This window comes from Ptychodera flava (assembly GCF_041260155.1).
Source record: "Ptychodera flava strain L36383 chromosome 3 unlocalized genomic scaffold, AS_Pfla_20210202 Scaffold_25__1_contigs__length_14229661_pilon, whole genome shotgun sequence".
NCBI classification, from domain to species: Eukaryota; Metazoa; Hemichordata; class Enteropneusta; family Ptychoderidae; genus Ptychodera; species Ptychodera flava.
In genome coordinates, this window is record NW_027248279.1 from 12,168,309 (window position 1) to 12,196,215 (window position 27,907).

The following is a 27,907-nucleotide window of genomic DNA, read 5'->3' on the forward strand; positions in this document are numbered from 1 at the left end:
CAGGGCAGGGTCAGGTTTTTGATACATTTATTTTTTTTTGCGTTAAAAGATGGAAAAAATTTACTAGAATATGAAACACAATATACAATAACGATCCCATTTGAAAACAATGTTCTCTTTTCATTTTACCAATTTGAATTCCAGAAACTAAAAGGAATGTCCCTGATATAAACATGCGCATGCAATCATTCGTTTTAACAAAAATTTAATGGCATTCATACATCTTTAGACTTTTTGAGATAAAAGTCATGACATGTATATGAAACAAAATGATTCTAGATTACCAATTTTAGAACCGTCGAATGACATAAAATGTCCTTCATATTTCTATTAACTATGGTTAACTACCAAACCTCGGATTGAGAAAATGTAGCGAAAGGGGATCAAAATATTTTCAGGTCCTCCCTCACAAAGATAAAGAGGAAACTTTTATGTCCCCTCCTCTACTACCCCAAGAATTTTCGAATTACATATGCATCCCCCGAATTCCACAAGCGTCCCCCTTCTCCTGATCTCTTATTTGTTAATGCAGCCTTATGCTTGGCTGACTATTTCCAAAGTCATGAAATGGAGATTACTTCAATCTCTAAGAAGTCTGGGTCAAAAACACTGGTCAGATATTTTAACAACAATAGTCAATATGTTCAGAAAAAAATGGACGATCTGTTACGTTTAGATAACCCAGTGTTATCAAATTACACGCAAGGATCAAAAGCTATTAGAGGGACTGCTGTGCTATAATACTGCACCGTAATCCCATCGGCGGTGTGACGTAGTAAGGCGTTCCCTTCCCGCTAAAACTACGTAGCCTATTGTGTCGATTCACCATGATACCTGGCCACTTTGTTTACAAACAAATAACACGTTAGTGGAAAAGTACTTCCGTGTTCGCGCCGTACTCTTGGCGGGAAGAAGGCTCGTTCATATTTACATGTAGGTAGTACAGATACTGCCAGTGAGTTTCTTTACATTGATAGTTAATTATTTCACCGCTATTTCATTAAAGTTTGGCATAATCCGTATATTTAAACACGGAAACCAAGGCAACACGTTTAGTGAATAACTTATTTTATAATTATAGAGGCACCAAACTGAGCAATTACCCGTACATCCTATGACTAATGGTATAACCCTAATTTAAATTGCAAATTTAGAAAATATCACGGTCACGCATCGATATCGAACCGGCGCTCAGGATATTGCTCACGCAGATCACACAGCATATCAACACTAATATTATCAAACATTGATACCGTTCCCTGTATATCATATGTTTACACAGTTGTCTACAGGCAATATCGTAGAACAGTTATTCTAAGGTAAGATATTTATATATGTATGGTGAAATTACAATAGCTTGACCCTGAAACTCCTCGCTTTATTTTTCGCCGGCGTGGCACGACACGAGCATGGCGAGGGCCCCAAGTAATGAGATCGTAGGACATTTTAGGTAGAAATGTGTTCACTTAAGGACAGATTGTCTTTACACGGAGTAATTCTCGGCATTCTCGTCATTTGTTGTGATGAAATGTTATTCTTGTGATGTTGTTATTCGCTGACGGGACCTTACGTTCTCTAAGCCTACTATACACGTGTTTGTGACACAAAATTTCTGTGTCGTGTGTTGTCTTTGCAGTACCAGTCAGCTCATCGGTGATCCGCCCACTCTCGATTCCGGACAAGTTCAGACAACGAAATCTGCTGACATTTGGTACAACTTACAGTGTGAATTTCCCGAAGACTACTTTGTTTATAGGGATATATAGATATTAAACAGCGATATAGTTTCTAAGGTGAAGTAAAAGGCCGGTTGTGCACGAGCAATATGGTGGATGTATTGTCAATGAGATGGGGCTCTGCGGGTAAGTATTTCAGTACGTAATGTGTAACTGTAAACTGCGGATTAAGAATGTAATATGTAAAATTACACAGATAGTTCTGCCCAAAAAATGTGACCACGTTCATTGAACACGGTGAATGCAAAGAATCGCTCTTGAATGGATTGAATTGAATTCGATGTTACATAATTTCTATATTGATGGATGGCGTGACACTGATAGCGACAGGAAACGTACGTCACTAACGAAACAAAACGTCACCATTTCTCGGCAAAACGTCATCGCTCCCAGAATTACCCCACTTTTACCGTTTACATGTTAAACAGAAAGGATATCCTTTTTTTAGTTTCCTAATTTTAAACAGAATTGCATCAAAAAGTTAAAAGACTGCCCCAAAATGTAAATGAAACAGCGATACACAGCAAAAGCAATTACCCCATCTTGGCTTTACATGATTTATATAATAAATGACCCTCATGGGAAATACGGACTATATGCGATATGTCTGACCAAGAAGATTGACCTACTTTGATCTTGACATACACAATTCATACATGCTTGTATCTCACACATTAGCTGCAGTACTGTAGCTGTGTGTCCAGGGTATTTCGGCAAATTGCTGTTCAACCAAGATACCAGGGCAAAACCTCGAACTACAGTATTGTAGCTAACCACACATATCCTTCACAAGCTGTAGTGTTACCACTCATAATTTAACAAATCATGAATCAATTACATGTACCTCTGTCATTGCAGCCTGTGAATGGAAACATAAAGATTACTTCATAATCATGGCCATCATGTCTAATTTGGTGAACATATAACTCAATACATGATTGATATTTCAAGTTTATCAAAATATGGCCAGAAACCTGTTATAGAATAACTGTTTTATGTTGCTTGTGTATTTACTGTGTGTCGGTAGTATTTTCAAAATTTCAGAGCATGGATTGTTATTGTACTCTACAACTAAAAGGGGCAGTTGTCAATCCCTGGTTTTCGGATTTGTTCTTGTTGACATCAGGTGCTTACATAGCGTCAGTCCTGAGTTTTCCATCGAAATTTTAACAAGATTGTCAATTGACTTTTAGATAAAGTGAGAAATGACTTAGCTGCCCCTTCAAGTTATACTGGCCCCATCAGTGACTCAGAGTAAGGGGTTGTACATATGTATGGCAAACCATTGAGGTTAAATGAGACAGAACCTTTGCCACACTGCAATTAGGGGGTGTGGGGGTGTGACTGAATCATCATGTGCAACCTTGCACTAAGGTTATGCCATAGCAACCCCCTACAATACTCATTGACCTTGTGGATATAGAGGTCATTTATACAATATTGTTTTGCTGCTGAAAATATTTGCACTGCAGTGTAGTGTTGTGCTTTGCTGTCCTTGTCTAGGCTCTAGGCTTTCACAGCGCACTGTGAATGATGGTATGTCTGTTTGGTTTCATTTGTATCACACAGCCCAGTGTTTGGTTTTCTTGGCATGTCTTCTATCAACTTGTGAAAGTACACCAAAGGACTACCAGAGGCAGCAGCTTTTGCCAGGTAAGATCTTTAAAAAATGTAAAATAAAAACATCAAAGATGCGGTCTTTGCCTTTTAAATTGTTTGCAATATGGAATGGTAGTGTTTACCATGCATGCCACAGATATCTGCAAGGATTTAAATTTGGTTTTCAATTCTGAATTTGACATTATAGACACTGAGTGTGACAGAACATTAGGGTATACATATGGCTTGTCACACTGATCAAGATCAAAATATGTAGACACAAAGATTTGGATAGGAGCTAAAACTATTTTGCTAAGGCCCTTGGGCAAGTTCTTGATCCCTACTACATGTATCCCTATATGTTTAAGGAATCCCAAAGTCACCAGTGATTGATTTAAAATAATTTCCCTGTTCACCAATGTTAACTCTAACACTACAGTCACACTTGTCAACTTGACCTTGGAATAGCAAAAGAAAGTGTTTCACAGACACTAGGCAGAAATATCAGAGCTAGGTAATCAACTTCTTGTAAGTTATAAATATTTAATAATTCACCGAATGATTCTTGATGTGATATGATTGAAATTATTTCCTTGTCAATCATGATCTCTATTTGATTGTGTCAAGACTGTTTCATAATATAAAATCTGACTAATTATTACTGTCTTCCTTATATGACTGTTCAATCCAATAAACAGATTGGTTCTGATTATCTGTGCATCACTTCTAGTCATGGGTCTGAAGTCTGTGCAAAGAGTTCACAACATTCTTCACCTTGCTATTCCCACACAGCCAACACTTGGGATAAATGATTCAGAATATCATTAAAATCTGTAGACTTGATCTGCTATCCCATCATACCCCTTCAATGCTAAAAAGCAAAGGACATTGTTTTGCAGCCAGTGCGACTGAAAAAAAACCTATCCCATAATATCTCTTGTATGAAATGCCAATGACTAGGAACAAATTTGTTATTTTTACTGCAATTTTTCAACAGTATTTATAAAAGCACAGAAAATGCATCATTTCATAATATACACTGCGTGTACATGTAGGTCTCTGTAGCCTTAGAAGGTCTCAACTTTTGGCTTAATACATCGTCACTGTGTTGTTTTTTTCATAAATTCAATAATTAAAACATTGTCCTTACTGTCAAAATACTTTGAGTACTTGGCTATTAATGGTGAATAATTCCATTGGAATCAGCAATGAATCGTCACGACCATGAAGGACAATAAAAATATGAACGCATTCTTCTCATAGAGATTATACTTTCTAATAGATTTGAAATATAATTGGTGGGCTTTTACAATTTTCAGCACGTTACAGAATTTTAATGATAAAACATGATACATAGAGATATCAGTAATTGTCCAAAAATAAACTCTATGAATGCCATATGCATTTGTAACAGGAAGTAAAAGTTAAACTATCCATTCTATAAATAGAAATTCTATTTGATGACACATGGTTTGTGTTTTGTTCAATTTATATCAATAACTGGTACAAACATCATACATAGTGGAAATATAACAAGTGAAGGCTTGCTAGGACTGTAATGGTCAGGTCTGCGCAGGGATATCGCTTGATTTTACAAGAAGTGTTCGGTTTTGTTAAATTAAGCAACAAGAAAACAAAAAAATATAAATTTCAGCTATTTAGCAGCATTACCAGTACAGACTGGTTTGTAAAAAGGAGCAGTTTTTAAAAGTAAGTAAACAGGGAGTTGAATTTATTGCCAATAAAACAGTCATTGCTTTCAGCTTATCAGCAGTACAGTCTGTTGACAGTGCTGTACATGCCACTATTGATAGCAAATCATACACTGTCTACAGACAGGTAGATCGGTGCCTCTGATAGGCTGATCATGGTTTGGGATATACAGGGTGACATTAGGTGTCCAATCAGATCCCCTTTTACATGGATGCATTTGTTGTCACAGAATTACCAGAAAGGTCATGTAAGGTGATGGGGTTTTGATGATGTCATGTTGACCCCTGACCCTTGCTCCACTTATAAATTTTATTGACCAAATCCACAGATTTTATCCTCACACTCCTAAAAACCATGCACAATGATTCGGAATTTCCCACTACATCAGAGTTGAATGTCATGATTCAACATTTCACAGAATACACACATCTTTGAGATTGGTTTCAATTATTCAGGTCAATTTCTAGAAAAATTTATTCAGTTTTCTGTGCATCAGCATGTACTCACTTGCATGATAAGTTTGTTCATGAAATAATCTAGAGTCAGGGCTTTACCTTTTTCACCATCATGGTTTAGCCCAAACCCATCATTATCAATGGTGATTGTGGACCTGTTCACAGGGAATTGGGGGTGAACAGGTTGAGAGCAGAGTTCTTATGCTTCATGGTGACTGGTCATCTTTTATTGACCCACATGAAATTTCAAGCCAAAAATAATTGCATAACATTTAAAGGCCAAAGTAATAAATCCTTTGCTTTTCAACTACTCGAAATTCCATAATGTGAAGAGGGAAGCAGTTTGAGATCACGCAAATAATTTAAGATGGGTATATTTGACAGTTTACCAGATAGACTGTTCATTCCTATAACTGCATCACATCTTGGGACACCATCTTATGTCACTACATCGTTAAATGATTGTAAATATGACTGTAGTATGTGTAAATCAACATCTTGCTGCAATATGAAAGTCATGCATTGGTTTTGTGATAGAATATCCTCAACAATGGGAAATTCTTCAAGACATTTTTTTGTCTGAAAACTTCCAAAACCTACATGTACACGTGCTAATGTAAAAGAATGAATTTCCATGCAATGCATAAACTTGATCCTGAGACATTATCAATATGAGGTATATGATAAATTATGAGCACATGGCATGACTCAACACTGAGTATGTAGCATTTGATTAGCTCAGTTCCAGTAATTGGCAATTCAGTCCATTTGCAATCTCCAAATGTCATCTCATACACAGTAATGTGGACCAGTGCAGCTCAACATGGGAGACATTAAATTGTAGTTTATTGACTTGAGAGCCATGCATAGACTTGAAAGCTCAGAATTTGTTGATGAATTAAAACCAACAACCAAAGCATAATCTTGCTGTTGGAAGAGAAAGTGATTCTGAATATTGTAGAGTTGTACCAAAATTTGTTGACATGCAGTGTACATATGCATGTATGCTTTTTATTTGACATGCTAAAATGAAATACACTTTGCTATGCAATGCTGCAGTTTTGACAGAACAAGGAATGTGGTTGATATGATTATTGAAATGACCACAAGTACGATGTATTTCACTCTTATTAGCTCATATTTTGTTATAAATGTCTTATAGAGTTGTGTTTTTGACAATTTTGCCATGTGCCATGTTAGAATTTTTCTATTGAGAAGTACATTACCAGTTTCCACAGCACTTGTTGATGATTCTATCTCACATGATGTTTTGTGTCTGTGCATACAGTTCCACCGCCTCCACAGAGTACAGAGTCATCAGATCAGTTCATAGACATTTTCAACAAGATTATCCAAGGCTTGCAGGATAAGGATCCCGGAAACTTTGATGGAATGAACTGGTATTTCGGTGACACGACTGACCCAGTGCCGGAAATACCAAAGCTACCGCAGGTGGGTGTCATTCACCATAATATAGCTTACTCAGCTCAAATACACATTTTAAATGCAATGAGTGGTTGTGTAAGAGATTTTCGTTCGTGTTTTAATTTTATAATTTGAAATCTTATATTCACTATCCTCAGTTGATGAACATCAAGTTCAGTCAGAAAGGCGCAAGTCACACCATAGGACAAACTACAAACTACAGGTCTTGTCTGAATTTCTTTAATTAGAGTTGGCACAAAAGTATGTGTAGATACCACACTATTTCTGGACACACTGTCAGTATTGTTCCAGAGTTACATCACAGCTTTTTGTGAAGTAAGTGTTGTCATTGAAACCAGTGTATTGCAATGAACACTTAGAATGGTGACACTTTGGATTGTAGCACACTGCTGTACGGGGCGTTGACCACTTGATAACCATGATGATGTAATGTTGCAGAGCTAAACATATCATGAACACATAGGATTTTTCAAAAATTTCCAACACACAAATTTTATCACATATCCTACTTGGCCTGTCCCATCTGTAAAACCAGTACCATGCAGAATGGAGCCAAAACATGTAAAGGTTTTAGCTTCTTGGCTTATACTTGGCTTCTACAGTAGAAATTCATTATAGTGCTGCAGATATCTGGCAGTCAAGCCAATTAGAGTCTAACCATCTATCAGCTTGAATTTTTCTCTCTTGACCTAACACTGCTATGTAAATGAGATTCTTGACCAAAGGATGAATATTAGGATTGTTGAATTTTAAATGTAACGATTTTTTTGCAAGATGATGGTGGTAGATCACAGAATTTTGAAAATTTTTCGAGTTGTGTGCAACAAAAAAGAGATATTGTGCCATTAATACAAATTTTTTGTTTCTGTTAAAATTTTACTCGTTAATGATAGATGTGTTCTGGTGCAAAATAGAATATTTGTGCATGTTTGAATCATTTAGAAGTGAGTTGTTTGGAAATCTACAAAGCTCAGACGTTCCGTATTGTTAGTAATTTGCATTGTGAACAACTCAAAAAATGAGCCATTTTGAAATGCTCACTAACATGGCTGTACGCCAATATTTCTGTGTTTGTCTTTTGTGTGTTATTCTTGAAACAAAGCCAGTATTTTAGACTCCTTCCAAAGTCTGTTGAACTCAGTCACTGTGAATGACACCCAGCATGACAACTTGTGTGACTGACTGATACTTGGCAGAGTGCCAAGTCAATCAGCCAATCAACAGGCTTGTTATGCATATGAAAATCCATTGCTTTGTGGTGTTCAAATTTACACATACTGTGAACTGGACACAAATGAAGGGAAATTAAAAAAAATGCTTACGTTTGAGTCCTGATGTATTTTTCAATAATTTGCCATGACGTATGACCCTATTAAGCAAATACATTACTGTTGTTTTCAATATTCATAGTGTGTTATCATACATGGAGTTTTCTCATTTTGATTTTGTCATATGTGGAGTACTGTGACCAAGCCACTGTGTACATGTTTTGTGAGCTACAGACTTGTCATTTATGGTGTGAAGTTAAGCAGATGAACTATATGCACTCTGAGTCACAATGACTGGGGGAGGTGTGGCACTGCTCTGTACAAATAATGATTCAAGTTATACCAGTGTCAACATCTGAAACACATCCACGTTACAAAAACAACTTTACACCCCACTAGCAATGGTTTAGCCCATTGCTATTGTGTGGAATTGCATAGGGGAGGGTCATACCAAATGTCCAAAAGGGGGTGGTTGGGATTCCCTGCAGTGAGACTTGGAGTGGAAAGTTCCTATAGGTGTTGACCCCTTGACCTATTTCCCTGCGACCCTTTGAATTGAACTTCTTTGACTAAATGGCAAAACAAGAAGTTGCATGTTTTTCCACACTCATGTATTCATTATCCAGTTGGTTCATGCAAACAGTATTTTTATGAGGTGACCTCACGGCAAATCATATAAAGCGTTCTAGAATGCCCTGCCTGTGTTTTCAATAAAGTTGCCCTGTCGTTAGTACAAGGGGTTGCTTGGTAGGAGTGGTTCCCATCTACATGTTCTAGAATGCCCTGCCTGTGTTGTCAATAAAGTTGCCCTGTCATTAGTACACGGGGTTGCTTGGTACAAGTGGTTCCCATCTACATGTTCTAGAATGCCCTGCCTGTGTTGTCAATAAAGTTGCCCTGTCGTTAGTACAAGGGGTTGCTTAGTACGAGTGGTTCCCATCTACATGTACATGTACTGGTGTTTTAGGTCAGTTTTGTTTTACATGAATCTTGTATTGCTTACAAAACTGACACATTAAATGACAGTTTGTTTAGAATTTGCCACAAGTCATGAACTTATCTGTTGTAAACAGATGATTCCAATTGATAAGCTGCAATATTTTACAATTGTCATCTCTTAATTACATTACAAAGTAGACAGAATTGCTATTGTGTCTATAACCTGCAAAATGACAGGCTAAATTTTAGACTATTCTGGCCAGCACACACGTCTTTCCTCTTAGGTCTGTTTCTTGTTTACCCATTGGTGCATATGATAACAGAAATATTTGAGTGGTGACAAGATGCACTGAACATTTGCCAATTTAGTGATGTTTATCAAATTCTGTATACAATTTGCTGTGAACATAGATGGGTTTTGTACACTTGTGAAGACCAATGCAAATCAAAAGATTTCTCATCCTCACGCGCGTCATTTCAGACCAGCCGCGTCATACTTTGTTTCTGCTCATGAGGAAATAAAATGAAAAAATAAACGCAAAGTACGCGACGATAGTGCATAACACAGTGCTGTAAAAAACAAAACCGTAAACAAAATAACTGACACTAACATTCCATTCAAAACTGTACATATATGTCACTGTCTATTAAGCTGTTAAAGCTGTGCATTGCTGCACTTAAAGTCAAACCACAGAACTGTTGATATACAAAGATACTAAGCAACACTGCTGTGCATTTATCTCGGCGTGCATTCTTATGTTGTTTTCATGTTTTTTGCGTCTTCTTGTTGGTTGAAGAATTAAACAAATGATAAGGAAAAAACCCCGCATCACCACATCATTTTTACAATATGTCTAGAATGAGAAGCAATTTTTATATTTTTCTTGGCCTAACATGTACCATCAGGGGGAAGTGTGTCTCGCAATGTACATGTACATGTATGTGAATTACTGAAAACTGTTGAAGAAATGTGAGAGAGAATTCCATTGTTCCGTTTCTACAAAAAAAAAACAGGAATGAACAGCCAACGTACTCAACTGTAATGTTTTGCATCACAGTAGATATGCTGCACTTCATATTATGACGACGTATCCCATAATGCACTGTGTGTACCGTTGATAAAGAAGTTCTCTTTCTACAGTGTAATTATGTCTTGACACTCAAAGAGCTGGATTGGTTTTCACATTGTAGCTATTTTTTTCAAATTTCAGTTGAGGTCATATTCTATTATACATACCCTCTTTGCTGAAGGTCTCAAAAACAGTAACGAAATGTGACAAACATACAAATATACAAAAATGTGTAAAAGAAATTGTTTTTTGACCTAAATTTTACAGTCACATGAGGAATGGTGGAGGACTGCCAAAGCATTTGCTCACCTTTGAACCCTGCGATGCCTGCCAGAAGACAACAGTTCCAACTGTATAAATTGATGGCACTTTTGTACAACAGCACAGTGACTACCTAATCTTTAATAGCAGATGCCATAACGATCGTTGTCATCCTCATCATCAGCATTGTTGTCACCATCTACGCCATGAAAACCAGAACGAGGGGCATCATCGTCATGATGATAAGGAGATCACTGCAGAGAAGTGGAGGTGGGCTATCATTATATTGTTTTTTGTGCATATAAATTTCCCAGTACACATCTTGTGTTTCAAGTGAACTGCCTAGAATGATGTCAGGCACAAGTTAGGACTAACCAGTGGACACGAGCCTTTGGATATCAACTTAAGGGGTTTCCTCTGAGCCTTAAAGCTATATATGTCATCACTAACAACTCCTCAGTTTACCATTAGTGATCAATAGAAAATGATGCTAGGCACAGATGAAGATCAACCAAAACATACCTGTGAGCCTAAAAGTGTTTTCCTAGGGAGTCTCTAAGCTTTGTAGTCTATTCCTAATGATATCCTAGGTTACTGGTTTTTAAAGCGAAATCTATTCCGTATCCAGTTATCTTCAAATTTCCCAAATATTCTCGTCTTTTAATGTGACTTTGTTTGCACAATGTTTAAACGCTGAAGGCAATGGTGACGTTTGTACCACAGCTCACTTGGAAATTATGAGAAATAATTGCTACCCTGTTCAAAGGTTAAACAGTCGCTTGATCCTGAGACTGGTTGCAAATGCCATGACCTATAACCTTCTAAACAACTTCAATCAACGACCACCCAAACAATAATTAGACAGTGAACACAATCGTACAAATGTCACAGCAGAATTAGATTAAGTGAAACGATTTTAGGCAATGTACTGTAAAAGATTAGGTTCAATGTATGATAATAGATAGGGAGCAGATTGGGAAAATCATTACAGAGCAGTGGTCTAAATTCTCAAATGATTTTACTAAATTTTATTATTCCATCACGTTACTTTATTGTTCTAATATTGCATGCAGACCTGGGTAGAATTACTTTGAAACCAGGTACAGCCGATAGCAGAAAGCTAATAACAATAAAATTACTGATGTCATTTCTGCTCCATGTGGAAGGAATTTCAAGTTGATTTTCTCTGTTTGGGAATTATCTTATTTGATTACGTTATTGCACCTTATTTGTATACTTCCATCGAATATAAATAATATCACATAATGTAACTAGTCCTTTCACAGTCAGCTTTTTAGACAAGGTTAATGGCATGAATTAGCAATTTGATATACTATTGTTGTCGGTATGCTGTCAGCTTGCTTAACGAAATGAGAACCCTGAACACAACTGTTGTTTTACAGCAATTATTCTGGTCAGCCATTTTCTTTGTTGCCAGGTGGGATGTTACTTTTGTGTCAATATAAATCATTAGGGTCAATATCAAATGATTTTCATGTTTCTGCTCAATGTAATCACAAGATTCGAACATGGATTTACTGTCAATGTTGAATCAACAAGTGTTAACACAAAATGAAAGACTGCCTGTTCTGGGAATTGTGTACCTCCTCTCTTGTTGTGCTGTATCTTAAATACTCAGTATTTACTTGCAAATATTGCTTGATCCAATAGTGCTCCTGCAGCTATGGTTAAAATTTTAATCCGCAAATTCCTTGTGAAGTCACTAGTGACAATACCTGTTGGCATGAAAATCCATCGTGAGATTGAACAAAATACAGTAAAATCTATCCCTATGATTAATTTCCTAACACTGCCACATCACTGCAAATTGTGTCTCTCAAAATATTGAATACAGTTTTACAAGATTATGGGTGTTACTTAACTACAGTTATTTTTCGGTATTCCCTTCGTTGGTTTTCATGGACAAATTTCAGTGTATTTGTGTGCCTATTAAGAGATGCAGATGTAACCTGAAATTTAGCAACCCATTTGTAAAATACTTCTTAAGTGCTTTCAACATTCAGAAAATTGAATTGTTGAATAAATGGAAAATCATGATGACGAAGTCAATGGCTATCATAAGAAATTTATAGTTTTACCCAACAAACTTTTAGTGACGTATATTCAGTTAGAATATGTTTTCACATCCTTTTTTTGCATTCTCTGTTATAGATTTATTCCAATCTGTAAGTAACAGTGACCGCTCGCTACTAATGCGACAAGCTCCAATAGTCTATGTGAAAGATGGCAGGATACAAGCAGCGCCCTCTTCAGGTCAAGATATCCACATTACATGGAATAACACAAAAGTTTGTTGCCCTCAGAGCTTCCACCTCCATACACTCCAGGCGATAGCAGTAAAAGTATGAAGGATATTGCAGGGCCAATGTCCGTTCAGAGAGAGAAAGGAACAGTAAGGTGGTATAAGGAAAGAAAAACTCTGATTTGGAAATACATGACGCACTGCCCATGGAGATAGGAGTAATACGTTTACTGACTTTATCTCAGTGCGCGAATTACTACTTCTGTTCATTGCTGTAGACTTTCAATGAAAATCAAAGACGCCACCATTCTATATTACCTTTGTAGGCGTGGTGATTTGTGTATTGGAATACTTGGAATGTAATGTTATAAACAAAGAAATATCTGTTGTGGACGCTGAGGAAGCTCATTCGAAATCGAGGCCAGGCAAAACTCAATTGTTAAAAAAACTAAATTGTACCTTGCTTGACATACCGGACACGGCTTAGTGAAGCTCTTCTGAAATGAAATATTTTCATCTTTTGCCACTTTAACTTTACAGGGTTCAGTTAAATGTACAGATTTTCTGGAGAATACTCAAGCTTTTTGCTGAAAGGATATTTAAAGTTAGAATATTTGTAGTTTATTAACTTATTTAAAATGGTCAATGTATATACTTACAAGTGTAACAAATTGATTTTCTTTCTCTGTACCACACTTTATAATTTGTACCAAACATAGTTGGCACCTTGTTCAAAGGCTAATGCCAGAACTTGACTATGTGAAAGCAGTAGGTCACAGTTAACACGATTGGAACTAATTTGGGATAATTGATAATGAAGTAAGGTCGTTTTCACCTGCAAATGTAAGCTAATCTGCTTTTCTTTTTAAGTTACACACATGTTTTTATGAGTAATTTGTAATATACCAACATTTAGCTATATGGCACCTAAAACCTTTGAGAAATATGAAGATCCGATTATCCCAAATTAGTTCCCATCGTGTTAGTTGGGTACTGTTTATTTGGATTTGATTAGTATCTTTGCCAAGGTTTAGAAAAGTCAATGATATGCAATCCCTGGTAACAATTCCATTGTTCCATTACGGAAGTGTTTCGATATTCAGAAGGGAAGATGACATAAATGGAAAAGTGCTGTGAAATGTACATGGAGAAGCAGCTTTAACAAAACACACTGGTAAAGAAGGTGGTGTAACCCTTCCAGCACCAATAACTATATGAAATTTTGTGTAGAGAATACATACTTTGCTTTTTCTTTCAAAAATACTCAAGCGTTTTGCTGAAGACAAATTTATAGTCAGAATGTTTAACGTGTTTATACATTAATGTAGCCAAACATAGTGTGTACCTTGTTCAGAAGATTACGACAGAGCTTGAGTCTGTGAAATAAATGACGGGTACCGTTTGTTTAGTGGTAATCAGTCTATTTGCTAAATGTTTGGAAAGATAAGTAAATGATGGTAAGCATGGTAATGTTCCTTTTAAGTGTATACCTATTCTGAAGGGAATCACAGTATGACACTGGTAAAGAATGTGGATGTGGTGTAACCCTTTTAACATCATGGTTTGACCTAAATCCATTGTTATCAAACAGTTCACAGGGAATCGCTAGGCAACTGGTTAAACATCGTGCATTGTTTGCAGATTCCTAAATGAGACAGTATATGTTTTCTGATCCAACATGACATATGTCAATCTGTTCCTTGAGAACTGTTCAAACACTATTCTCTGTAAGTTATAATATTTTTCCACTATTTGGCAATGGCTAATTTTTATTGAATTGATTTATGAGGACAAAAACCAGGAAAGCACAGTGAGAGCTTAAATTTCACATTTAACTTGTCAGGTCAATGACCCTTAGTGACCGATGGAAATTAACAATGAAGACAATTTTTCTTTGTTGGTTGCTTTGATTTGTTAAGTCTTTTGCGATTTCTAAACTAAGTCTCAAAATTTTTCTACGATTAATGGAGACCATAAAAAAAAATAGAAAAAAACATGGGCTGCTTGAACTCCGTCACTCTAGTGCACCTGTCAGGTCAATGACCCTAAATGACCAAATGTCAATTCCGAGTGCAAATAAATGTTTGTTGGTCAGTTATTTTGATTTGTTTAGTTGGTTTTTCCTGCTTTTTGTTCGTTTTTTGCGATGTCAAAACTTGCTTTTTATATGTCATTTGTTATCTTAGATCTTGTTACTCTTTTATGATCAATTTTGGTAAAAAGATTTGTGATATATGCATGATTATTTAAACATTAAAAACAGTACAAATATTCTTATAATTATTGTATCCGGTAATGACGTTATATACATTGTTTTAAAAAATCCTCGATCAAAGCATTATACCTTGCATCACACATCACTCTGATAGCACGTTTCTGAATCTTATGCAACCCTTTCATAAACGGTGATATAAATGACAACAGTAACCCAAGTGTGGTAAAATATAGCTATATCGCTATTATAAAATGTTTTCTTGTATACATATGTGAAAGCTGTCTTATATCTACTTTTTGGACACTGTGGGTGCGAAGCACCAAAGGTGTCCTATGTCGCCACAATGTCTGTGTGTGTGTCCGTCTGTCCGTCCGTCCGTCTGTCCGTCCGTCCGTCCGTCCGTCCCGTCCGTAGACAGATTTTGTTCCACTCATAACTTAAGAACCCTTAGGTCCAATGTCATGCAATTTGGTATTTGGAAATATCATGATGAGACTTAGATCTCATTAGATTTTGGTGGGTGTGGCTTATTAATTAATTGCTCATTTGCATATTTTATGACTTTTTTCGTTCACGCAGATATCTCAGAGACGCCTGGAGCGATTTTGTTCAAACTTGGTAAAAGAATAGTACTCTACCTCATACAGGTGCACGTTGATTTGTTTCACAATGTGATCAATTTGGCCGTGTTAGAGGACTTTTTAGTTTTCGCCTCCATAGACTCCCCTGTATAAGGCAATCCATAGACTCCCATGTATAAGGCAATCCATAGACTCCCATGTATAGGGAAGTCCATAGACTCCCATGTATAAGGCAGTCCATAGACTCCCATGTATAAGGCAGTCCATAGACTCCCATGTATAAGGCAGTCCATAGACTCCCATGTATAAGGAAGTCCATAGACTCCCATGTATAAGGCAGTCCATAGACTCCCATGTATAAGGCAGTCCATAGACTCCCATGCATGTATAAGGCAGTCCATAGACTCCCATGTATAAGGCAGTCCATAGACTCCCATGTATACAGTGCGGACGCAGATATGCGATTTTTCCGTTGTTGCTAAGCATGCTTATGCCAAATTCCATCGTTGCCAAGGGGTCCTGGCGTGCGCTTCAGAGCAACATCAGACTGACTGGGTGACGGTTCAGGTAGGTGGAGCTCTCCAAATTTTCGTTTAATTTCGTAAGTAAGTTTGAGATCGAATATTTAAGTAATCTTATTTTAAGAATACTGGTCTCCGATCAAAATTGACCGTTCATGCAGTATCCTCCTCTGAATAATGTAAATATGCCCAAAGAAAATTGACATTGCTGACGATAGTGGATTGCATCGTTAGGAGAAAGTTGTCAAATGTACTGCTTTCTGATGTTAACATTTCTGTCTCACGGCCTTATCTTGAACAATTTTGGTAATTTCCGTAACAGTTTATGTATAGGAATAGATTTTGTGAATATCGGTTCTGGAGGAGGTCATTTGACAGTACGATAGCGTATGAAATGCAGACACCTGAAAACTGGAAGTACATTAACTTTCCAGGCGATATAATTGATGATAACTTCGTTCACAATATTCATATTTAGTATCACGGTCGTTTAATCCAGTTATTTGTTAGGGAAGCATTAAGTTGACAATCTTCTGTCGCTTACTTAATGTATTATCATGCAGAATAGCTATAACCGTCGCGGTATTTCAAACCAATACCATGCAAGTTACCCTCGAGCCACAGTCACTTGCTGTTCGATACACGGCGATGGCCGCTTTGGTATGCATTAGAAACATAGGAAGTCGGGAAATGGAATAGCCGCTATACGCACGTAAAGCCGAGTTCGGAGACGGATTTTCCTGACAAAAGCTATAGTTTACTTAATAACCAGCATCGATGGCTTCCAACACGTCTCTGAATCCATACCTGTTATAGTCTATCGTCAATAACGACCTTCTTGCATTTTTGGGAACGATTTCCGATTCTTCTCTCGATTTTTCTCTGAGTGTCTACAATGTGACGTAGTATTAAACATGAAAAAACAAAGTCCCCTTCCTATGACCCGCGTCTTTAGCCATAGCAGTGACTATTTTTTAGCTTCACCAGCAGTGTACACATTAGAGAAAATGATAGTCTAGAGGGCGATGCTGTATACTAATTAGGCTGAAGTTCATATCAAGCATAGGGAGTCTATTGGGAGTTCACATCGGATGTGCATTAAGTTTGTGATATGAGATCCTATCAGAAACAAATAAGAGCATTTAAGTCTGACGATTCCACAGAACAGCTGATATGGAAGGATGTTTTGTGAAAATCCTGTTTTATATAACAATATCTGCTACTGATATCTGTTAATATATCATGCATGTATATCCATTGAAGTGATAATTTTCAAAGAGTGTCATTCTTTATAAAATTCAACGCACTAAAGTGTCCTAACAATTGACTGACGACTTGATGAATTATCATTGAGAAATACTTTTAAAACATATGTCTAATAAATGATAAATCTACTGGTTTTTAATATGCATGTATATTAATAAGTGGTGTGAACTTATTCTTTCAGATCAACACTACATGGACTGACGGCCAGTGAACGTTATGCGTGACAAGACTGAAACATTTAAATTTCTTTTTGACATGTCATTACAACAATGATTTATTGCCATTAAAGACATTAATCATTATTACAATCTAGATTTGCTGCAATTTTATGAATTTTGGTTCAACGAAGTACAAAGATCCACAAAGATTTTAAGATTTATTAGTAATGAAGCTCTACAAGTTACATTTGCTAGAACCGAATTATTTAAGCAGTCTTTTTGAGTAATTACCTGTACACAATTTGCCTTCAGCGATAAGAAGTTGTACAAGTCTTAGAGGTTATAAGCAGGCTTGTTACAAATTTTATCGACAAAGCTTTTTTCGACACTTTTACATGAAACCTGTCTGTGTTGTAATGTTGTTGTTATCCTGTACTCTGTCTTCTGTGTATAAGTTTTCTTTGTGTTTGACCCTTGTGAAAAGAGGCGTATACCTATCATGACTATAGAGTTAAAATAAAGTTTATAGGGCCTATTGTTGTTGTATTGTTGTAAGATACTTATTGCATCAAATTGTAAAAGATTTATAAAAAATACGTATTTTAGTTTAGGTAAATCGCATAACCTCATCATTAATTTAAACTTTTAGAACAATAATTGTTAAAATAATTGAACTCAGGTATAGCCTTGAAGCTGTGATACTTGTATTTTTTTCTCTTTCTGGCTCAATATGTAAGTGTGCATTTCAGAAAAATCAGTGACAATCAGCAAATAGTTCATTTATGCTTTTTTAGTAAATTCATATTGGCCACTTTAGAGATACAAGGCTTCAGTAAATCGCCTCATTTTTTATGCTTAATTTTCTGCACTTTTATAGGGGAGATACTTTCTCCGGCGCAAACGTTCAGGATGAGAAACGGTAAACGGTAGCCGACTGGTTTTGTGTGAGGCCTAGCAGCTAGGCGATGTTGCTGTTGTTGCTGTGAGTGTGTTGGGGTTCGAATCCCGTTAGGGTTATAGTAAAATTATATTTGAGAAACGCTACAATGAGTATCGTCGCTAGAGGGCAACCTTCACGCATGCGCTTTAGCTGTTATTTTAGGGATTTGCAAGGACTGCCTGTACCCACCAGTGCTATTTTAAGTTAACATTTCCGTCTCACGGCCTTATTGCCAAAACTGAGGGCACAGCGTTTCAGTTGGATGTCTGTGTAAAAGGACAGTGACAAAATCAAACTTGGAGAAGAAACATGTAATGAGCATGACCGGAAAATTCAGGAGTGAATGAGTTGTTTTTTTCTGTCAAAACGCACGAGACAACATTTTGACTTCACGATTTTCAGTGATATAAACTAATAAGACACTAAATAATGTACGATTTGGTAAATCTAACTATTTATCTTTCAATTCGCCTAGTTATAATTATCATAAGTTGAATTCTCGATGAATTACAGGCGATATTTCTTTACAATGTGTAGCGCTAGATTTAGTGATTTTTTTTTAAATTTTCGCGTTCCATACCACCCACGAAGGAAAATCGATTTTGCGCGTCTCGGGTATCTGCGTCCGCACTGTATAGGCCAAGAAAAATAAAAATTTAGTTTCTCATCGTATTCATATTGCAAAAAGGATGCAGTGACACAGTTTTTAGTCCCCACAGATAAAGTCCAAGGGGCTCATAGATTGGGTCATGTCAGTCTGTCAGTCCATCCATGTGAGTCCATCCGTTCACGCAGATATCTCAGACGCTTTGACAAAATGTCACGTGACCTTTGACCTCAAATATACATATTTGTCCATAACTCGGTAACCACAAGTGCTAAACCTTTCATATATGGTATATGGGACACCCTATGATGCCACATATTGTACCTCATTATTATGTGCATATCTAATTTTGAGCAAGCCAATAGAGCTAGAGGTCTGATTTTTGGTATATATGGATAACTTAGCAATACAATTTTTTTGACAAAATGTCATGTGACCTTGGTGACCTTTGACCTCAAATATACATATTTGTCCATAACTCAGTAATCACTAATGCTACACCCTTCATATTTGGTATGATGGGACACCTTATGATGCTACATATTGTTCCTCATTAATTATGTGCATATCTAATTTTGAGCGAGCCAATAGAGCCAGAGGTCTGATTTTTGGTATGTACGGATAACTTAGCAATGCTATTTTTTTGACAAAATGTCACGTGACCTCAATTACCTTTGACCTCAAATAACCTTTTACGTCAAATACACGATTATGTCAATAAATAAGTAACCACAAGTGCTATGTCCTTTATATTTAGTAGGATGGGAGACCTTATGACAACACATGCTTTACCTTGTTAATTATGCCCATATATAATTGTGGGCAAGCCAATAGAGCTAGAGGTCTGAATTTTGGCATATATGGATTAATTAGCAATACAATGGGGTTTTTTTTTTAAATGTCACGTGACCTTGATGACCTTTGACCTTGAATATGCATATATATGCATAACTCAGTAACCACAAGTTCTTTACGCTTCAATTTTGATAGGATAGTAGACTTTAAGATGTCACATCTTGTACCTCATTTATTATGCACATATGTATTTCTTGCTGGCCAATACAGCTAGAGGTCTGATCTTTTTTCCCGATTTAGAACCATAACTTAGACATGCCTCTTGTTTCAAAATGGGAACAATGACATCGACCTATGTGTCCATAGATCTGAACATATACACTCCAGTGATACTTCTTAATGACCTCATTTCCCTGCCCCATCAAGACTATACTCCTATTACAAGTGGGGACTATGTCAATGTCAATGACTTTTTACTTCTATACAGAAGATACAGATTCCAAAGCACATTCTGAAAGGACTCTTCTGGAATATACAGAATATTATCTCACATAGTGAGTGTCTGAATATTATTCTGAATTGTATTCCAAAGCACATTCTGAAAGGACTCTTCTGGAATATACAGAATATTATCTCACATAGTGAGTGTCTGAATGTTATTCTGAATTGTATTCCTAAGCACATTCTGAAAGTAACTCTTCTGAAAATTTCACATTCTTTGCCACTGTACAATCTCCCTAATACATACTGATGACCCACGGTGTCCACTCAAGTCTCACTTTGATTTTTAAATCTTGTCAAAGTGCTAGGCGCTGTTTCCGTATAAGGGTTTCATCGACAAATGTACTAAGAATCTTTTCACTGAGTACTCTTTGCAATTCCACTTCGCCAAGTTTACAATCTAAAGTTTGTTTATTCAAATGTCTACGTTTTTGTTGCGTCATTACAATCATTGTTTTTTTCTAGTCACAATTGATAGCCATTGTATTATTCTTGCACTAATTATAAACATAATTGAGACAACCTTGAACTCTAGACTTCAAGGTTGTCTCAATTTCTTGAGTACATTTGGCACACTGGCGATTATGGATGAATTATCAGCGTACGTGTCGATGTTATTGACACTATGAAGTGGCAAACCGTTAATGTAAATGATAAACAATAAAGGCCCAAGTATACTACCTTTGGGAACACCAGTCAAAATATATTGCTTTTGAAAATTGCATGCGATTTTGGAGGGACGATTTAAACCACCGAAGAGATGTAGCATCGCACGTGTATATTGATATTTTTTCTATAGGCATCGGATGCGTCTGTAGGATAGTGTGTAAGGACAAATGGATTGATACTAGATGGGTAACACCAAACTGTGTCCATAAACCGTTTAAACACACGAATCCCTGGCACAACGCTGCTGACAGTTGGTTACAGCTATACTCGATGTATGAAGATGGAGATTTGTTCAAATCAAGTTGATTCAGTGAATCTGAGAGGAATTCATTTTAATGATTATTTTGTGTAAATTCGTGGACCATTGAGCGGATTAGGTGATGCTCTTCCATTTACTGCCTGACATCATTTTCGAACGCCATGATACGTAACCCCCGTCGCTTACCCTATGCATTTCTGTGGTTTAATGATGCACGATGAAAACAAAGAAATGATTTAAAAGTTGCACATTTGAATTAATTTAGTCTCTAAGATAATTAATACGGTCATCATATTTCGCTGTTTGAATAAATAATTACCCACACCTAACACGAGAACAAATTAAACTGGACATGTCATGAGTGCATCGATGACGTAGCCCTTGGCCTGGTCTTACCATCGACTCATTGAAGGCTCGATAGAGTTTCAGTTATGTGACCCTTTTCATTGACTTTCGCCGGGAGATTTTCCTTCTTTCAGGTTGTTGAGGATGTGCAAGCTTTCCTGTTGGGTGATTGGAGGGTGATTGGTTTCTCTCTCCACAAAGAAAGCATTTATCTCCTCATATATTGAGCTTGCATCATGGCTATTCGAAGAGCAATCATAGAAGCTATTAAATAAGTTACGGAAATGGTTATACCAGTCTTGAATATCTGTTTTGTTACTAACACTTCCATGCTTACGGACAATTCCTTAAGAACTGACAATAAGTCGTTGGGAACTTCAGAAAATGCTTCAATCAATTTGGCTCTAATGCTTGTTTGATAATTTAGCCTACTTTCTCTACAGGTATTTTTAATTCTTCCTTGATCTGTTTACATTCCTGTAACGCCACATCTCTGCCAACATTTCTGAAATATTTGAGTTTCTCATGCATACATCGCTCTAACTCCACACACCGTTGCCCATGGAGGTTGGTTACCTCGTTGATTTTATCCCCGGTTTTACATCGGCTGTCAAATCCCGCTTGTTTCAAGGTGTCATTTATTTGGAGATGGCAAGACTGACATTCGGCAATGCATCCTTTGCCACACAGAACAATGCCTGAGGAGCTCTTGACAGCAACTCTGTTGAAGTGAATCCTTACAGTTGTCTGTCCAGTGGAAACGCGCGGCGCTTTCAGTTTTAACGGTATGCAAAGTTGGAGTCTTATGCAAATTAGTAGAAAACGAAACCAGTTTGCAGGCGAGTGAAAATTGGTCCGATTCAACTATGGAATGATATTGAAATACGTCATGTGCTTGAATAACGCAGATGACAAAAAGCGTAATCAACGATACTGCGACCGTTAGCAAGTACATATGTAATATTACCAACTGTGTCATCGAACACTCAACCATTAGCAATATGTATACAAAGCATTTACACAACTGCAAAAGAGCGCTCCCAGCTGTATTGAAAACATCAGCGTTCGAATTCCTAACCATTTTAGGATCATTTGTTATGTATTGCAAGTTATCAAAGGGCAACCACTTAGAATCATCAACAATGTAGTCATCTTGTGTTCCTGTACGCGCATTACAATCTACACCCAACATAAATAGTGATTGTGTAAATTTATGTAATAAACTATCGGGTATGAAATAGCAGCATCCAAGGATCACATTACAATGGTTTTAAAAGAGATTTGTCAAGTTGAACGAAATCACTTGGCAATTTTTTTGACCTTTGTGACATTTCATTTCTAATATAAAGAGCAACACCACCACCACTTGGGCACCCTCTATGGCTATGTCTGGAAGCATGGGAACTACCAGTAATTACTTTGTAATTTTCTAAACACTCAATAATATCACGTTCTGTACGAAACGTTTCTAACAAACCAACAATGTCGTAGTTTTAAAAAATAAATAAAGTCCTTGTCATTTCTCTTAGCCTTTAGTCCTCTAATGTTCGAGAATAACAATAAAATTCTTTTTCCTCAGGCTCAGGGCTTCGGCCATACCCCTATGGAGACAATTGTTGGCTATGAGCTTGTACTACTTGGCCCCGTTGGTTCGTTCACTTTAAACTCAGGTCTTCTTCCGCTTTCGTCAATACAAATCAGTCTATTAAAGCGAAAGAAAGTTTTCAGAGATCCGTTATTGTCTGTTAGAGATTTGCGGTAGGCGATTAGTTTTGAACGCCCATTTCTAATTCTCTTTGCATTATCTTTACCAATACTGATATCTGTGCCTGTAGTTTTTGAACATTTTCAGGACTTGAACTTGCAATAATTGGCAACACGAGCACTCTTGACTCGGTGGCATCTTTCAAAGTTAATGTTTTCAGTAATATTCAGTTCATTTTCCAGAATGGACTTTCTCTTTTTCTCTGGCTCTTCCAATGTGTCGTTTGGACTGTCCTGTTTCAAGCCGTAGAATACAAGATGTTTCTCGACTCTTGTTTTCTAAATCATCCTTATCTCTGCGAAGTTTCTCATTTTTTCGTTTCAGTTGTTTCTATGGAAACTTGAATATCGCCGAGACATTTCGGTTTCTCTTCAATCCGTGGCACAATTCGGCCAACCAATAAACCAATTTGCATTTTCAAAAAAGAAAATCGAAATGGAGCTAATTTTCAATTTTCAAATGGTTTTATCATCTTGATTATTAACTTTTAGGCCTATTTCTAAATTTAAACTCTTTGGGCTGAGATTGAAATATAGGAAACAGGTGTATACTGCTGTGAGGATGGCACTTTACGGCCATTCAAATTTCCCTCTGACAAACTCTATTTCCCACAATTCGTATTTCCGTTTTTTCAATTTCCAATATACCAAATGTCCGATTTCCCCTTTTCATTTGGGGCGTGGCAGCTGATAGTATCTATCTTTGGCCTAGGAATGCATCAAATTGTGACAGTTGTTTTCGCGGTCAAGTCGTTCAACGGATAGAGTAACGAACATAAAAAGAACAATAGTGTTGCGGCCGCCGGAAAGGAAAGTCCGATATAATCAGTTTGACCTGACCTGCTGAAGTTTTGCGCGCTTCCCGTCAAAATTCTCAAACTGGAACATTGTGTAAATTGTGACAGTCATTAGCCCAATCAGAGCGCGGCATCCACATTTAATTTTATCTGATCAATTTATTCAGCTGTCAATCTTTGTACGCAATGATGTTCTCCTCATAATGATCTAAGTAACCAATCATAGTTTTAATTCGTATGCCGGCTCACTTTATAAATTGCACCTGTTCCAACCCGATCAAAATCTTGACCTTAAAGGCGTTTGATATCATGTTTGAGACATCATCGTCTAACAGTTCGTTCAGAGATACCACTTGCCCTGGGCAAAACATTTTGGAGATGAACACCTATTTCGCGGTGACTTCTTCCTTTTTCACCCATTTCTTGAATTTCTTGCGGCTGAAGTGCATGCGCAGTCTACCATCCAAAGAACAGTTTTTTTCTTGTCTTCCAGTATGTGAGACGATGTTAGGGACTGGCCAGTTTGTTCAGCCTCGCGCGCTCTGTACGTACGTGAGTAGTACACACACTCCAGAGCTTGCAGAAGCCGTCTGAGATAGCGTTCTACATTTGCACTATAAATCGGAAGAAAACATGTTGATATTGCACTAAAACGGTCACTACTCTGACAATTTGTAGCTGTGGAAAAGCAGTTATTGTTGGCATGGTAGCGTGCGCCGCTATGCGGGTCATCAAAAGGCGGGGTTGACCTTTTGATGACCTGCATAGCCACGCACCATATCTCGCCAACAGATAGCTGCACAGCTAGACAATTTGATGTCCCATTGAAGAATGTAAGATGTATAATAATAAGATTATCACGAAAATACCGCAAAGGATGCACTATGACATCGGCGCCGTGCATCACCCTCCGCTTCGCGTCGAGCGATACGCTACGCCAATGTCCTCGTGCATCCTTTGCGGTATTTTCGTGATAACCTCATACTAGTAAAGTTACGCGCCCAAAGGGCGCGCCGAAAAATGAAACTGAATGATGAAATTCATGGCTAGTACGATGCATTTTAGGCAAGTATGAGCCCGTGTCGAATTTAAAAACACACTGACCCCCTAATTGGGCACTAAACAATAGGTGACACCATCACCAAAGTGAAAACAGGGTGACCCCCATGAAACCACCGGCCTGCAAGGCCGAAGAAACTGACCAGTCCCTCATTCCCGCTAATTTTTAAAAGTATCTTGTTCTAATTATCGTAAGCCCCGCCCCAGTACATTTGGTCACACTGAGATAAATGTTACACCTTAATTCCAATCGATACAATTATTTCCGCTATAGTATGAACAGATACTGGGCCACGCCCCAAATGAAATGGGAAAATCGGACATTTGGTATATTGGAAATTGAAAAAACGGAAATACGAATTGTGGGAAATAGAGTTTGTTAGAGGGAAATTTGAATGGCCGTAAAGTGCCATCCTCACAGCAGTATATACCTGTTTCCTATATTTCAATCTCAGCCCAAAGATTTTAATTTAGAAATAGGCCTAAAAGTTAATAATCAAGATGATAAAACCATTTGAAAATTGAAAATTAGCTCCATTTCTATTTTCTTTTTTGAAAATGCAAATTGGTTTATTGGTTGGCCGAATTGTGCCACGATTCTCTTCATATAATTTAGTTTGTCCCTGTTCTGGTCTGAAAAATCTTTGAGTTCATGCATTTCGCCCTCTATATTTTTCATTCTAGTGCACACTTGAAGGCAGTACGTAATAACCACAATGGGCAAAGGTTCAAGTCTTAGACTGATTCAACGCATAAACCAAGATCATACTCAGGTTGAAAGAAATCTTCATATGGCATTTCGTCATAATACTAACCCTAATTTCCTAATTAAGTCAAAGCAATTCAAAAGTAGACACGCGTCGCTAATTTAAGAGATAATCGCACATTTCTAATTAGTGACTCTTTCGGTCAAATGCGCGAAAACCAATCAGTTATTGTAAAACTACTCTTTCCTTTGTTTATCCCAATAATGGACGCGCTGTCACTCAAAGCGGTAGTCGATCTTCTGACCAAGGAACAAAAAGTCACCCATTTTGATAATAGTTGTCTTTTAGGGGTTTCTGTTTTCCTTAAGACCAACGATGATGCTCCTGTTTCTTCGATATATCGTGTTAAAGGATCATAAAATCGAACAAAAATTTTGAAAATTGGTCCTGATTATCCTGTTTATTCAATAAATGTGTGAATGAAAATCTCCAGCAAGACTTCAAAATGATACCCATTCCTCTGTTTTTCATCAAGTTGAATTTCTTGACTTATTCACGCCGAAGTGTCATTTCAAATCGTGTTTTATATAACTTCAATTTTTTGTCACCGAGGTATATTTATTTACTTTGTATTGTAAATATTGCATTCTATGTAGAGGTGCGGTTTTTGGTCTCCTGATAACGAGCATTAAGGTCCTTTGTCTTGTAACGGTCAAAGTCTGTCGCTGATCTTGGACAGTGGAATAGACAGTGTGGCATTACAGTGATGTTAACGTCAATGATAACAACTTTGAGGAGTTGAAAGGTTTCCATTTTGGCAGAACGCTACGTTCAGTCAGCAGTAACCGTTATATGGTATAAATGAAAACAAACACTGGGAAAGACGAAAGTTACCATTTGAATGTTCTACCTGCTGCTGTTTGTCACTTTTATCTTCCATTGGTTTCTCTATGGCAGAAACAATATCCTCTAGAGCATCAGCGATACAGACAGGCACAGACAGAAACCACACAGTCAATAAGGCTATCTATACAACATTCAACGAAGGTGTTTTTCATTGTCGAAGTATATATACGAACTTAAAAGCACTCGAAAAGTATCAGCATTAACTCGAAATAAATCGATTATCTGAACAAAGCTTTGAATTTCAAGGAAAACAGTCGGTGCAAACAAGAAGAACTTCGAGCAGCATGGATTAGGGATTGTGGCTTTAAGTAAAGTGTACTATGTATATTTCTTTCGGATTTGGCTATCCGTCAACAACCGAAACAGTTAGTGAAAGAGTCTTTCCAAAACGAAGTTCAGTCTGAATCTTGGTCGCGTTTCAACCGACAGTCTTGTACAAGTACATGTACTGGCGAGTTTGAATGACTGCACTCTATGCCATGCTATTTGTATTTGCTTCCCAGATTATAGGTCAACGTTTGACTTTATATTTTTAATCCTGCACAAAAGAAGATGGAAATGCTTTAGTACGAAATGGAAAATTATATATACCAAAGGAAGATTTTGAGTTACATTTTCCTTCTTTGTAATAACCAGTAGGCCTATACAGAATGTGAGAACATCATTTCTCAGCGTAACGACACATTTTACAAGATTCTTCACCGTAAATAGGTATTCTACTGTTAAAGTATGCTCTTCTGGGACCTTGGTCTCAGTGATATGGCAGTCACGATTTTAACAAAATCATTAAAATAATTTCAGAGTCCCCTGGGCGTAGAAACCTATATCGCTAATTAGTAAACGAGTGGGGAGGGTGTCCACAGGGCATAAGGGCATAAGTCTCCAATGTGAACATCTGTCGTTGTCTTCAGAATCCCCTGGAGACCTGATGAAGTAATGTTAGCACGAGACTACATTATTCCCTTATATTAATGCTAGTCATTGTGGCAGGTAAGAATTGAAGCCGTTGATTATTATGATGGCAAAATGGCAAGCGGAAGTGTTAAATATAGACAATATGGCTTATT

The 27,907-nt window shown here is 37.2% G+C and overlaps 1 protein-coding gene and 1 long non-coding RNA gene across 2 annotated transcripts in view; one reads left to right on the forward strand and one right to left on the reverse strand.

The window, feature by feature from the left end:
- The window catches only part of LOC139125506 (uncharacterized), a 77,765-nt gene that overhangs the window by 15,190 nt on the left and 34,668 nt on the right, over window positions 1–27,907 (reverse strand). The gene's annotated exons all lie outside the window — the stretch shown is intronic.
- Window positions 1,179–14,152, forward strand: LOC139125273 (uncharacterized). Its single transcript, XM_070691360.1, has 6 exons — window positions 1,179–1,319; window positions 1,637–1,862; window positions 3,306–3,389; window positions 6,792–6,955; window positions 10,494–10,757; window positions 12,660–14,152. Exons 2-5 carry the CDS (start codon window positions 1,826–1,828, stop codon window positions 10,539–10,541), a joined length of 333 nt encoding a protein of 110 aa, XP_070547461.1. The 5' UTR covers window positions 1,179–1,319; window positions 1,637–1,825; the 3' UTR covers window positions 10,542–10,757; window positions 12,660–14,152.

Coding starts and splice junctions, on each gene's coding strand:
- LOC139125273 (XM_070691360.1), top strand. CDS start 1,826: ATGGTGGATGTATTGTCAATGAGATGGGGCTCTGCGG. Junction 1,863..3,305: donor AATGAGATGGGGCTCTGCGG/GTAAGTATTTCA, acceptor TGTATCACACAG/CCCAGTGTTTGGTTTTCTTG. Junction 3,390..6,791: donor GAGGCAGCAGCTTTTGCCAG/GTAAGATCTTTA, acceptor CTGTGCATACAG/TTCCACCGCCTCCACAGAGT.